Source organism: Carassius gibelio, chromosome A17 (genome assembly GCF_023724105.1).
Source record: "Carassius gibelio isolate Cgi1373 ecotype wild population from Czech Republic chromosome A17, carGib1.2-hapl.c, whole genome shotgun sequence".
NCBI lineage: Eukaryota > Metazoa > Chordata > Actinopteri > Cypriniformes > Cyprinidae > Carassius > Carassius gibelio.
The window spans coordinates 23841090-23855604 of record NC_068387.1 but is presented as its reverse complement, the minus strand read 5'-3'; the positions used below and the strand labels follow the sequence as shown (position 1 = coordinate 23855604).

Here is a 14515-nt window from a genome sequence, read left to right as displayed (position 1 = left end):
TGTAACCTGATACTAGAGGCTGAATGACATCTAAAAGTCTAACTTTGACTGAAATTAGCTATTTTGCCGTAAAATATTTGCATTTGTCTTTAAGAGTACCAGTACAGAGGCCACTACATTTCCCAGACACTGTACGTCATTAAAAAATAGTGCCCATTTGAGGGCCAGTTTTCCATCACCTCACACGTTTCTATATGTCAAAGTTTTAACTTTTGTGCATGATAACTCTATCAGCGTGTCCGCTCCTCTGCCTTCTCTCCAGCATGCTGCCATTGCATTTTACAGTCTCATTACATGTTTAAAAAAAAAAGACACGGGAGAGGGAACTATGCTAAAACAGAGGAGCGAAGCACTCCAGGAAAAATAAAATCCAATTTAAATGTAATGGTGAAATGTAATGGTGTTTAATATTTATTGAAAAATGTACAGAAAATGTAAGGCAGTGCTTTTCGGGGCTGGCCGGATTTGCATAAATTGTTGTCTGAATGTTTTCGTCCCATAACGCACATGGAGTAGCACCGTCTCTTCGCAGAGCTGTCGCTGCATATTTAAAGGGGGGTTTGGTGCAGGTTACAGAGTGTCAGAATACATTCAGCACCTCCAAAATGTGTGTATGTGGTCTTTCTTTGGGACAGTCTATATGCTCTGGCGGTTTCATTAAACAAGTTTCATAGCTGGACACTGAAGCATGCGAGTGCAGCTTTGGCCTTTAAATATTTAATTCTGTCGTGTTTATGGGGAGAGGGGGATGTGATTTACACGCTTCTGACATGCTGAATTGTTGTGGAGACCTCAGCAAGCGCACAGGAGTCTCTTTCTCTCTCAATGTGATTCCATCTGTCTCTCTCTTTTCATTCACTATGTTCATTCATACCACGGAAACTGAGTGGCTCTGAGGTGCAGTGAGTTCACATGCATGGATCTCAATAAACCCTGTGTTGCAGTTGGGGCAAATGAATAGTTCATTAAAAGTCATTTTTATAGACTGTACTATATTTTTTGTAGCTCAGCTTTTTTGTGTGGCAACAGGTGTCGTGTTTCTCACTATTTTCGTTACTTTGTATTGTATATTAGACCTTATAACAAGTCTTATTCTAGATCTCACCTTCTCACACGCAGCCCCACGATTGGTCGATTATGTACAATACCTGCATGTTATTGGTCAAACTGCTCTGGATGTTTCAGACAATATTAAAATCCTGGCCGGGACATGTCCCGTATGAACGGCGCATATGGTCACCCTATATGTAACTGTTATAGAAGGTGTCTCTTTCCATTTTTAAAGTAACTCTGGAAAGTCTGATTCATTTTAGTGATTTATTTCTATTTGTTTGATTCTTTTTAATAAAAGTTAGTAAAATAACTAGAAGTCCCCGAGTAGCATTCTGCATTCTCTTTTTAAGTATTCAGTAATATTAAAATATATTTTTAAAGTGAATATCTGTATCATTAGTTTCAAAGAGAATAAATAAAAAATGATATTAATTTTTTTTTAAAATTTTACACAAACAAATAGTTTCATTTGTGTCAATGAACCGGCTATAAAAATAGCAATGGATCGAATCAAGTTTTTCCAGAAGTCCCTGCACAGCATTAATTTGGTAATTTTGTAGCAAAACTTACTTTTATCTAAGTTTTTCTCTTTTTTTCTTGTTTTACTTTTTTTTATGTATTCATCTCTAGCACTGTTTTAGATTTATTATTTAGGTTTTTAAATACAGCATTTTATCAATGTTTATTTTGTGCATTCATGGATATCAGTGTGTTTTTAGTTTTATCATTAAGGTTTCTTTCATGAAAATTATTTTTGTATTAATTTCTATCAATCAGAGTATTTCTTAGTCTTACTTATTTTTTAAACAGCATTTGATGAAGGGTTTTTTTTTGTATTTATTTCTATCAGTAAGTTCTCTTAGTTTCATTTTATTTTTTTATTTTTTTTGTAATACAGCTATTAATCAATGTTTTTTTATTTTCATTTCAGTCATTTAGGGAGTCTAGTTTCATGATTTGGGTTTGTTCTAACTTGACTTTAGTTTCAACCTCTTTAAATTATTAGTAGCTTGGCAATCTGCAGTTTCAAAGTTATGCTTTTAGAGAGAAGTCAGAGTAAAACTTTCTTTCATAAAAAAAATTACCCTGAACCCTGATGACAGGGATGTTGAACCCTGTTGACTAACACCAGTCTATGAGTGCATGAGAGGACTGACCTGCTCCTGTCTCTGCAGGCTCTGTGTATGGAGGTGCGGGGCAGACGGAAGGGCATCTCCTCCGTGCTGAGGCTCTGTCAGAGGCTGCTGGATGGGCCTGAACATCAGAGCTCAGAGGCAGAGCGCCAGTCGCTGCAGCTGCTGCAGGTCAACCTGGAGAGACGTTGGGAGGCCATCGTCATGCAGGTCCTTCAGTGGCAGACCAGACTGAAACGCTCGCTGGGCAGAGACCAGGTCACATATGCTTTACACTACAGTTACAAGTAAACAAGATAACATACTGTACGTTGTGAATATAAACAGGGTGGTGCATGCACAGGTAGTGCTGTCCACACTTTGGGCGGTTTAGTTGTGTTTGTGGTGGAGTGGCATACTAGCATACTGTTTACAGCACTCTGTGTACTGTATTCTTTTTTTAAGTAGTTGTGTGCTCTGTTTGCATTATTTAGCACCTAATTCACTAAAGGAATTATTCAAATTGATGCAAACAAGCTCAAAAAATACTATTTGCATGATGCAATTTCCCATCTCGCAAATATACACAAACACCTCTTTTAATTAAACAAATTGTTTACCTCCTTTTTTCCATAATGCTAAAATTTTTTGCATTCTATGGGTGAATTGTGTAATTCAAATGTAACAGTGCTATATCAGCGCTGATAGTATAAAGGGGCATAACTGTTTAGTGAATTCACCCCAGTTTGTGAACAGTATGCAATGATTTCTAAATTGACTAAAAATGGCCCTTTTACGCTGTTGACACCTTGACCTTACAATGTTGGATGTTTAATGCAGCAATGTGCATGTATCAATTCCTTGATGCAGTTCTTTAGTATTTTGTATAAAAATGTCTTTATTTTTAACAACCAATTTAATTATGTCAGCAAGGAGATGCTGCTTCCTAATGTAACCATTATAATTGTAAAAATAAACGTGCTTATATATATTTTATTGAACCCATTGAATAGGCATTTCATAGATCTCCTTATATGTTTCTCTGCTCAAAGGAAGCTGTCCAGGACAATTTGTAAAGCAGATCTACTCTAGTTCCAATAATAAAGTGCAGCACCGCTGTAACAGTGCAATAAGAATGATATATAAGGCAGGGAAAGTGGCCACATATTATTCTTGAATACACATAGTAAGAGGACAGTGGCTAGATGCGTTCCCCAGATACTCACTGTACTGTGAACTCAATCGATTACAGGCGCTGCCAGAAATAACTGACTGTTCTCAATGTATATTGAGTAACCCGTAGCAATGAAATAACTTGGTCCTGTGTCCCCATCCTGCACTGAAAGGGAGGAAGTAGTCTCTTAAACAACATAACATGTGCACATACTGTGTTCACTGCAATATAAAAAGACTTCCTATCCTGAAAACGGAACCCTTAACTAGTCTCTTATTGTATGTGTGGGACCGTTACAGTGCGTGTTAAATGGGGGAGCGGGCCAAGGGCTAGACTTTGCCTTTTGTCATGTAGATGTTGTGCATTCCTGCATGGTAGCAGCAGGGCTCTGGGGAGGCTGCATGATTCACGCAGAAAACCTGTTTGTGAGCGTCCACTCTCTTACACAGAGAAGACAAATTACTGGCCCCTTGCTCAGCTTGACCTTGTGGGGCTGAAGTGCAATTTCACTATTCAGCGGGTGCAGAAGAAAGGAAAAGAATAATAATAGGAAGAGTTTGTTTTTGTGAATACAGTACACTTTGTGAGATGATGAAATAGCTGACTGTTGAATGCTTCAGGAGGCCTTGCTCACAACAAGTCTGGTGTCTAAAAAAATAAAAAATAAAAAATCTTGTAGGATGATTTTCTTTTCTTTTCTTTCTTTCCTTTTTTTTAAATATCATGAATTCTGAAGGTCAATGAAAGACAATGTTTTTTAAGTTAACGTTAACCTGCTCTTAAGGTAGTGGTAAGCCAGTGAAAGAGTGAGTGTTACAAGGGGAAAAAAGGTTTTTAAAAGAGCTTTAATTGACACTGTCGAGTTATTACATGATTTCTCTTTAAAGTTGAATAGAGTAGCAGACACTGTGCCCGCTATTCAGTCAAAAATCTAAGGCCATGCTAGTAAGTCTTGTTTAACCTTCCACAAAATGGTAAAATGACTTTTTTTAATGGCATAGCTAAAGGTTATAATTAATCTATCTGCTGCAGTCGGGGTACAAATGTTAGCTGAGGCAGCTAACTAAAATTATTCTTATTTGATTAGACTGATTGATTGTTCTCACAGATGAGGGTTTTTATCATGCACCGATCCAAGCCAGTGCATTAGTATTTTCCTCATCAGCAGAAAGAGAATAAACAGAAATCAAATAAAAATTCATTTTATGGGATATATGAAATACAAAGCAAGTGTTAAATTTGCCAGTTTATTAGAGTAATGAGATAAAGAGGATCATATAAATAAACCCTTCCTGCTTGAACAAGAAGCAAAGCAATTTGTGTAATTATGCCCTGTGCTGAATGCCCATATCTAAGCAAAAATGTATTTGTCATAGATTAACTTAATTGAAAGTCCAACCAAGTATTTATATGCCTCTGAAGTATTTTCTTCTGTCCATTACAGGTCCCTGAAAATCTCATTGAGTCTTCTCTCATGGACCTCCATGGCCAGACGGAAGAATCTTGGGAGTGGGATGAGATGGACATGACCATCTGTGATCTGGAAACACAGGACTGTGAAAATGAGCAAAACCCTGGATCTAAGTCCAATCTTGATTCCCCAAAGGAGCATTTAAGTCTCACCGAGTCATGCACAAATGACACACGGTGCAAAGCAGCCTTGAGCTCGGCAGAATTAAATGGCTCTTCTTCTCCTGTTTATCAGGTGTACAGTCTGCCACATGTTGAACTCTACCAACAACCCCAGTATAATCACAAATCATCCTCAACCAAATCCCAGCAGTCAGTGTTGAAGCGCCAAAGCATGGATTCCTCCTTCTCCTCAGCTGAATGCTTACCTGACATCCTGGGAGACCTGTTGAAGGCGAAGCAGGGGCTGCTATCGGATTCAGCCAGGAGATCCGAGAGCGAAAGTGGGATAGTGAGTGAAGGGGACATGGAGACCAGAATGTTCCAGAATGATGATCCGAAAGTTTGTGCTACTTTCACCCTTCCTACCAGAGAAGATTCTCTTGATGGAGACAGAGTCTCTGATGAAGACATAGACAGAGTTTTGGAGCGTGCCAACAAGTGTGCAGAATATGGTGATAGTCTTACTATTGGGCAGAGAGACCAGCGATGGCATATCACGAGAAAGAAGAAAGAGGATAGTGGAGAAAGCAAGAGGAAACACCACAAGGAGCCAGCGAAGACTCATTCCAACAGCTTTGGGTTAAGCCAAGAGGCTAATGACAAATATCTCAACATGAGCGGAGACGAAGAGAGGGTGACTTCACAGCAAAAGCTTGAAAAGGCATTTGCACAGCTCTCCCAGGGGTCTTCCCTTGACTCTCTTTTCGCAGTAGGAGAGTTATTCCCATCGAGCAAAGAGGCACTGACTCGTAGCACATCCCTGGAAAGTTGGCTTACTCCATGTAAGAGCGCAGAAGATGCGGGGAGTAAGGAAAGTCTGAGGGACAATGAATCGACTGTGGAGTCCACGGGGGAACTCAGCAGAAGAACTCTGGAACTTCTAAAACGCCTTGAGGACATCCAAAGCCCTCTTGCAATGAAGATGACACGTAGTGTCTCTGACGTAACGCTCCAAAGCAGCTCGCTGTGGCGTGGGTCACGCTCTGCTGGAGCTCCCTCCTCCATTAATGAGAGCTCGGCAGCCTCGCTGACAGAATTGAGCAGCACTGAGGACTCGTCTGTGGCATCCGAGGACCTGGCTGTGCAAATGAACCGTTGCGTGGCTGCTGAGTCCAACGCATCCTTCCGTAAACAAACCGACGAGACTGACGCAAGCATCAGTATGGTCGTCAACGTTTCCTGCACTTCAGCCTGTACTGACGATGAGGATGACAGTGATCTTCTCTCCAGCTCCACTCTGACGCTTACTGAAGAAGAGCTCTGTATTAAAGACGACGACTCTAGTGTAACCTCAGAGGAGGAGTATATTGAAGGTTCCCTTGCTCTTGGGCTGGATGATATAAAGGGTGAATTGCAAAGCTGGATGAAGCCTAGATCTCAGAATAAAGAGAAAAATGAGGCAGATCTAGTGGATGAACTGCAGTGTGGCACCATGTCTAAAGACATCCTGTCACCCGTTAAGACCGCCAACGATCGTAACTTTCTCAGCCGGTCTGCGCTGAAACTCTTAGAAACCAACACTAATGCTAAAAACGAGAACCTCAAGCAATGGGAGGTGGATGGCAACCGAAAGGACGCTACCAGGAGCTATATCACCCGCTTTGTGGATGACATGGAGAACGGCAATGTCGAAAGAACTCACATCGAAGGGAAAGATGAAGACGACGAACTGCTGAGGGAAGAGGGAGGTCTGCTAACCAAGAAAGGGGAATCATTTAAAAACTGTTATGTGACGGATGGCATCAAAAGTGATATGGTGGCTGCCACCTCACCATCGTCATGTGAACAGTTGAGCTTGAGTTCCCTGGAAGGGCAGCTGAAAGGCGAGCTGCCATGTCACAATTCCCACCTTCCCTCCCCATCTATAACTCCGATAGAAGAGTGTTCAGTCTTAGCTGCACACGCTCACAGCAGACAGAAGCAGCTCGCCACCTTTTTGAGTGACGTCCACGAGAACCATCAAGAAAGCTCTTCAGAGAGCTGCAACCACCCTGCTTTCATCTCTGTAGAGCCCAAGAGTGACAGTGTCCATGACTTTGTGATGGAGATCATTGACATGACATCTGTGGCCCTGAAGACCAAAGAGGCCCAGGCAGAGCAGCCTACGGAGGTGTGTAGCCCAACGTCTGTATCTCAGATCAGAGAGAAGGTCCTCGAGCACTCCCATCGGCTTATCCATTTGCGCAAGGGCGACTTCTACTCTTATCTGTCACTGTCTTCGCACGATAGCGACTGCGGAGAGGTCAGCACATATGCAGAGGACAAGAGCAGCACCCCGACACTTTCGAGTACGCCAGATCTCCATGACGAAGAGCCGCTCTTTGAAGCCTGCTCAGAGGAAGTGTACCTGGGCCCTCCTCTCTGTTACAGCATGTCCATTAGCAAACGGCCCACTAGACATGCCACCAAAGTAACAGAGCCGGCCAGTCTCCCAAGCCCAGCACCTTCATCGGGTTGTGATGAATACCTAAAAGCACATGGTATTTCTCAAGGAAGAGTAGCTGGTAGCCAGCCAGAGTGCCATAATGAGGCGCCTTATCTTAATCCTTTACCACGTGAAACCCCGATAGATACTGTTGAATGTTTTGCAGATACTAAAATGCTTGAATCCAATATTTCCCCTGTAATGACTAAGATAAGAGTCTCTTGCTCCACTACAAATCCTTTAAAAGAGGATGGCAGCCTTTATATTAATCCTAAAATTAACTGTCCGCTGATAAGGAAGACTGATAGCGATGAAAGGGCTCCTGCTTCACAGTTGATGAAACAGAAGAATGTCGGGAAGGGGCACTGCTCTCTACAGGAAGCCAAGTCGACTCATAAACAGGTGTGTTTCAACATTACACTGTGCCCTATCTGCTTGTAATGAGAGCAGTGTGCGTTTCTGCTGAATTCATCTCATTGACTAAATATTTAAGAGGGGATTTTTTATTCATTCTCTCACCCCTCCCCGCCGCTTTCCCCCTGAAGTGCTAATGGAAGAAGGATTTGCCGGCATAGATTTAAAATTTTAAGGTCTACAGAACAGAATAATCATAATCAGTCAGATTATATTATGATTCATAAGCAAGAATGCGGCGAGGATCATTACTTAATTTCATGACTGAATTAGCATGTATTTGTGTTCTTTTTAAGTCGTTTTCTATTTCATATGCAAACTTCTCCCTGCTTGCTTTCAACTCTGTCTGCAAATCCTACATTTGACCTTATATCAGGCAAATTATGTTTTTTCCCAGCTAATCATTGAGACTGAAAACACAGAATAAATTTTACTTAAGTCATCAATTGAATTTCAGTGTTTGTACACATATGGATATATTGATTTCATTAAAATAGCTGGATGGCTTCATGTGAAAACAGAAAGGGAACTATTACAACTAACGACACTCCCCCAACTCAATCTAGTCATGATTCTTTCTGCTCTGTCTATCTTTTTGTCTGTCTGTCTTTTTTCTCTAAATTTTTCAGTTTTAATTCACTGTACTTTATTGGTATATATATATATATATATATATATATATATATATATATATATCACATTTTAGAAGCATTTCCAGCATACATGAGTATAGTGCCAAATACATAATGTAACAACAGGGCAAATGTACGTATACAGGTGAAACTTTGTTTTTGTAGGTGATAATTTTTTCATGTTAAAATATGCAATAATTGAATATGCAAAGACAGCTATTTTTAAGAACATTTTAGGAAATTAAGAATAATTTTGTTTGACATTTCTATAAACACTTTTCCAGTGGAAGAAGTTTTTGTGAAACTTATCTGCAAACAATCATAATTTTTTCTATTTTGTTTACTAACTTTATTGGCGAAGAAATACAAACTGTAATAAAATTCTAAGAACATTTTAATAATTGAATTTAACTTAATTTATAATATTAAAATTAATTAAATTAAATGTAAAAAGTAAAGGTAATGTAAACTAACAAATAAAAAAATAAAAATGAAGAATGTAACATTTTTCTTGTTGTCTCTCTTCCAGCTGGCAAGGTCAGAGAGCAGCGGTGGTGTTGCGGAGGGCTGCAGGGCTCAGATCAGCAGTCCACAGACAGATAGCTCTTCTGCAGGAAGGAGTAGACTCAGCAGCAGGCCTCAGGTCAAGGTAGGTGCTATAGGACTCGCTTCAACACACACAACCTCTCCCTCCTGGGAACTTCTACCGCACTGCTGAAAAACAGCCGTGGGGTCTTTTTGATGTCAATCGTTACATTGCAAACCACCCCATTTTCCAGTGCACTCCATAATGCACGTTAGCATGATTTATTAATTAATGCATTAAAATGAGTGTTTTGTGCTTTTCCATTGTTGGTTGTGAAATTCTGCTTGATAAAAACCCAATGGCTCACTTCTCGATGACGCAAATGCCTGGTCTAGACTGACAGTGTTATGGTTTAAATTATAGACCACTGTACTTTCTACATGATGACTCCTTTACCAGTAAATTGGTTTGAAAAGCATTCATTACATAACGTGGTCCGTACATCCAATGGGGTAAGCTTTGGAATTGTTTTCCCATTTTTCTCTGTCTCTGTCTCTCTCTCTTAACGTCTCTTTCTCGGTCGCTGCTGGGCCTCATCACAACAGGGCTGGAATAATGAACCTGTGTCAGTCGGCAATCATTTCTCTTGATGAAATGCATATACAGCAGATGGATAACTCATACAGAGTTGCTTTCTTAATCTCTAACAAATTTCCTGACTGCAACAATAAGACACGTTGTAATCTGACAGAATTAACATGGCAAACACACAAACTTGAGCTAGTACTGGGCAAAATTTGTTTTTAGGAATTGGCTACATTTCAGTTCATGAGCATAAATTTAGAAGAAACTGTGAGTTTTGGTGAGTAGCCACCACATACAAATATGATGAAATGATAACAGTTATATGATACAAAGGGAAGGTCATCTTGAAGACTGTTAGTAGTTGGTGAGTCGGACACATTTCAGCAAGCGCCCGAGGCTTCAGGGACACGGTGAACAGCAGAGAGAGCCAACTATCTGTCTCTACAGACACTATCATGTCAGCCCTGCGGTCATTGTGGGTTCAGCTCACACTGCACAGTCAAATGCACTGCAGTGTCACAAGACACAGAGAAGACCTGAGCCAAACTAACAAACATACTAATCAGAGGCAATGCTGTATTGCACACATAATATCTTGGTGCATTTAAATGGAATTGTCCACAGGATGTTGAATTGCAATAATATTATAATGATCATATACATTATATAATCATATATATGTGTGTGTGTGTGTGTGTGTGTGTGTGTGTGTGTGTGTGTGTGTGTGTGTGTGTGTGTGTGTGTGTGTGTGTAAAATAGTTTAATTTATTCATTCTTTTTCAAGAAATTCTTAATAGTTGAATAGAGGACAAATCAATACATAAAACAACAAGAAACAAGAAGGGCTCTCGCTCAAAACAGTAGAGAATCATTTTGTTAACTTTGTGGTTTATTATTTTGAGTCGTATAGGACACGGTAACACTCGACCCTCAATATATTTCTTTACAGATCTATCACTTTTGCTGCTCAGAAATATTCACGCAATCATGATGATATATGATATATGTCATTATATAGGTTAAATGTATCAGTGATTAATATTAATATGAGCGAGATAATTTTATTTATATATATTAATGCATTTAGCAGAAATTATAATTATATATATATATATATATATATATATATATATATATATATATATATATATATATATATATATATATATATTATTGTATATGCAAAGGAATATAAATTATGTGGTGGATTTAGGTTATTTTGCTGTTTACAAGAAATAATTGGAAATTATATTTAAAAAATGATGTGTGTGTGTACTGCAGTTTTAACTAACTATGTGAATCTGTGTGTTTTTCTTGAAGAGATTCTCTGGAAGTCTCGCCACACCTGTGTGTAAACGCTGACTGATCTAGTGGAGGCTCTCTGTGGTCTGACGCACCACCTCTGGGTGGTGATGTGGGGGTCTGGAACGGACAACTAAGTGGATATTAATGCATGGGCCATTAGTCTGGCACTTTAGAGATCGAAGTCCTTCATCCTCTGCTCCTGTATCCTCTTCCTCCTGGCTGCTTTACTATTTACCTGTGACCTTTGCCCTCCTGGTGACCTCCACTTCAAGCTCCACACTTGACTGAGCTACCTCACCAGTCTTCCACCGTCCTGACCCCATCTGACACTGAAAGTACACCACTAAAGTACACATAAGCCTCTTCTGTAATAGACCTGATTAGCCAGCTAGCAACATGTAAGCAGGTTCAGTTGTTTCATGCCTAAACATTGAGGCATGTTATTTGAGGGCAGTAATGTGGTCCTAATCAGCCTCCAATGAGACGTGACGTTGTGGTCTCCACACTGTGAGATCACTCAGGTGGAGGTTATCAAACAGGCATCACGTTCCTCTCTAGCTGACTGACGTAGCGCCACAGTTTCTATGCAACATGCCGGTTGTGTGGTGTTGTGTGGCATGTGATCTATGGCAGTTTGATGAGATTTCGTTTTACTCCCTGATAAACAAAGAAATGTATAAACATTTTGTGCCTTGCAGTTACTACATTTTGTTAAACACTGCTTCACCCCCTCGTGTGTCCTGTGATAGGTGAGAAAGCAGATGTGTGGCAAGGCAGAGAATGATGAATGGGCATCTGTAAATATGTAAACTGTACGTTCAAACCCTGGTATATAATGATGTCATATTACTTCATAGTCGTGTTACTGTTTCTGTCACGTGACGTGTATAAATAGTTACTGTTAGACTGCATGGTGAACTATGTACAAGAAAACTTCCATAAATAAACATAATTTAATGAACTCGCTGCACACTGCATTCTTTTCATGTGTAATAAGTGAGACTGGGGCTAGTTGTCACAGTTTTTAGAGCAGGCAATAATTCTTTCTACTATCTATTTTAAAGTGTAATTTATTTCTGTGATGCAAAGCTGAATTTTCAGCATCATTACTCCAGTCTTCAGTGTCATATGATCCTTCAGAAGTCATTCTAATATGCTGATTTTTTTTTTTTTTATAAATGTCGTTTCTGTCACTTTTGATCAAATTAATGTGGCCTGAATGAATAAATGTATTCATTACTTTCCCAAAAATTTCTTCTCCAACCTTCTGAACAGTTTGTGATATACATGCACATCAAACATGCACCTACACAGAAATCTCAAAACATTTTCACCGTAGCAGCATACTATAGATAACGGGTCATATGCAGCAGCTTTAAGCTGTGTCTGAACTTCAGCTGGTTATTTTTGTGGCTAATATGCTGTTTACAGGAAGTCCTGATGACTCTGAAGATTGTGTGATAGGCCCCTCAGAGATTCAGATATACAGTGGCATTGGAACCTCTGGAACTCTTCCACAGCCAATCAAGCACCCTCCTGATTGCGCCGCCGTGGCCTGATGATAAGCTCTCTGCCATAATCGCCCATCGGCTCCTGGAGGATTGCATGTTTGTTGATGATGAGTGCACGCTTAAACCGGAACAAAATCAGTCAGCAGGAATCAAAAACACATGGAGGACGAGAAAGCAATGCGTATCTGGTTCTTTATGAAATGGGAGAACAGTTTGTTAGTGTATCTCACTAAACCTGTCACACTACAACCCAAAATCAAACGCTTTTATGATAAAGGAATAGTTCATCCAAAAATGTAAATTTGCTGATATTGTACTCACCCTCAGGCCATCCTGAGCTTGTTTCTTCATCAGAATAGATTTGGATAAATGTAACATTCCATCACTTGCCCACCAATGGATCCTCTGCAGTGAATGAATGGGTGCCATCAGAATGAGTCCAAACAGCTGATAAAAACATCACAATAATCCACAAGCATTATTATGAATTATGGACTGGTATTTTGGTCAGGAGTGATGGATTAGAGTACAAATTTTTTAAATGATGGATTTCAACTTAAACACACAGCTTTTTGATTCACTAGACCGATGGAATGGAGTTGTGTGGATTATTGTGATGTTTTTATTAGCTGTTTGGACTCTCATTCCGCAGAGGATCTACTGTGATGGAATGCTACATTTTTCCAAATCTATCCTGGATGGCCTGAGGGTGAAAAAATTTTAGGCAAATTTTGAAACTATTGCTTTAAGCACATTTCTCTGGTAAACAGCAATCTTTTGTGTTCACGTTCACTTATTATATTTTTATCCAAAGTTCATACTGACCCCCCCATCAGAACTAAATAGTTGCAAATATGCAATAACACAAACTGCACAGATGCAATGAAAACCAAACGTTATAAAACTGTCTGACCAATTTAATCTCGCAATAATGATTCCCAGTGTTGGTCCAGAGTGGAGGCTTCAGATCCATATTACATTTGAGCGGGAAAGTCACGTTAATATTTAAAATCATTTTTTTGTCATTGGATGATGGCATTGATAAATTAGGATGGAAATGAATTCTTACACTGTCTTCAAAACACTGCATGGTGAACAAATTATTCCCCTTTTGCAATTAACAGGACATTTTTGTATGAAATGGAAATGGCTTTAAAGGTAGTAAAGGTCATGTGTATCGAACCATGGTGGCTTTGCAATTACAACCAGTCAGAATGTTGATTTGGAGGCTTTGCCCAGGCATAGATGGAAAAATTAATAAGTTGAAGTCTCTTTGTTGAAAAGATCGCTGTTGATTATATGACATTATGTGACAAAGAAGACAAGTTGTGGGTGATTTTTTCCACATGAGTTTAAATGGGATAAAAGAACTTGAGAATGACCTTCAAATGTCAGAAATGCCTTTTTAGTTTGGTTGACATGAACTGAAAACTTTACGCTGTTTAACTGTTTAAGTGTTCCTAACTTTTTGATCACATCTGCATGAAACATGCCTTTATTTTTCATTTTTTCTTCATTGGTAAAGATGCACCAGCCTGTACTGATGTCAGATACGCTCATTTAAATTCAATCAATTATCTTTGCTATCTTTTCACTTTAAAGGATCCATCAATGCAAACATGCATGGGTTTCATCAGAGCGCTGGACCGCTGGCTCGACATTGTAAGAAAGTTTGATGTGAAGGCACGATATTAAATCTGACATGTCACCATAACACAGACTTCTATATCTTGACAGGATGTCTATACATCACTAGCTTTTATGTTTCAAAGTAATGATAGGCCTGTGAAAGAATGGGAAAAAGCATCATGGCTGTCCAGCTCAAGCTGAGAGGATACTAGTCAGATCTGTGCTGCCAAGAAGCATTTATGGTGAATGAAATGACCTTGTACGTAGTACATTATGGAATGGTTGTTGGTGCCAGACGGGCTGGTCTGAGTATTTCAAAAACTGCTGATCTACTGGGATTTTTCACGCACAACCATCTCTAGGGTTTACAGAGAATGGTCAGAAAAAGAGACAATATCCAGTGAGCGGCAGTTGTGTGGACGAAAATGCCTTGTTGATGTCAGAGGTCAAAGGAGAACGGCAGACTGGTTAGAGGTGATAGAAAGGCAGCATTAAGTCAAATAACCATTCGTTACAA

General features: G+C 39.5%; 1 protein-coding gene across 2 annotated transcripts in view; it reads left to right on the top strand.

The window, feature by feature from the left end:
* Positions 1–11819, top strand: part of LOC127933574 (A-kinase anchor protein 6-like) — a 119994-nt gene extending 108175 nt beyond the window's left edge. For both annotated transcript variants that reach the window (XM_052530638.1, XM_052530637.1), the window contains exons 12-15: positions 2229–2444; positions 4784–7798; positions 8972–9091; positions 10874–11819. In XM_052530638.1, the coding sequence (XP_052386598.1) occupies positions 2229–2444; positions 4784–7798; positions 8972–9091; positions 10874–10915 (3393 nt within the window). In that variant the 3' untranslated portion in view covers positions 10916–11819. The remainder of the gene's footprint in view (positions 1–2228; positions 2445–4783; positions 7799–8971; positions 9092–10873) is intronic.
* Positions 11820–14515: the final 2696 nt, after the last annotated feature.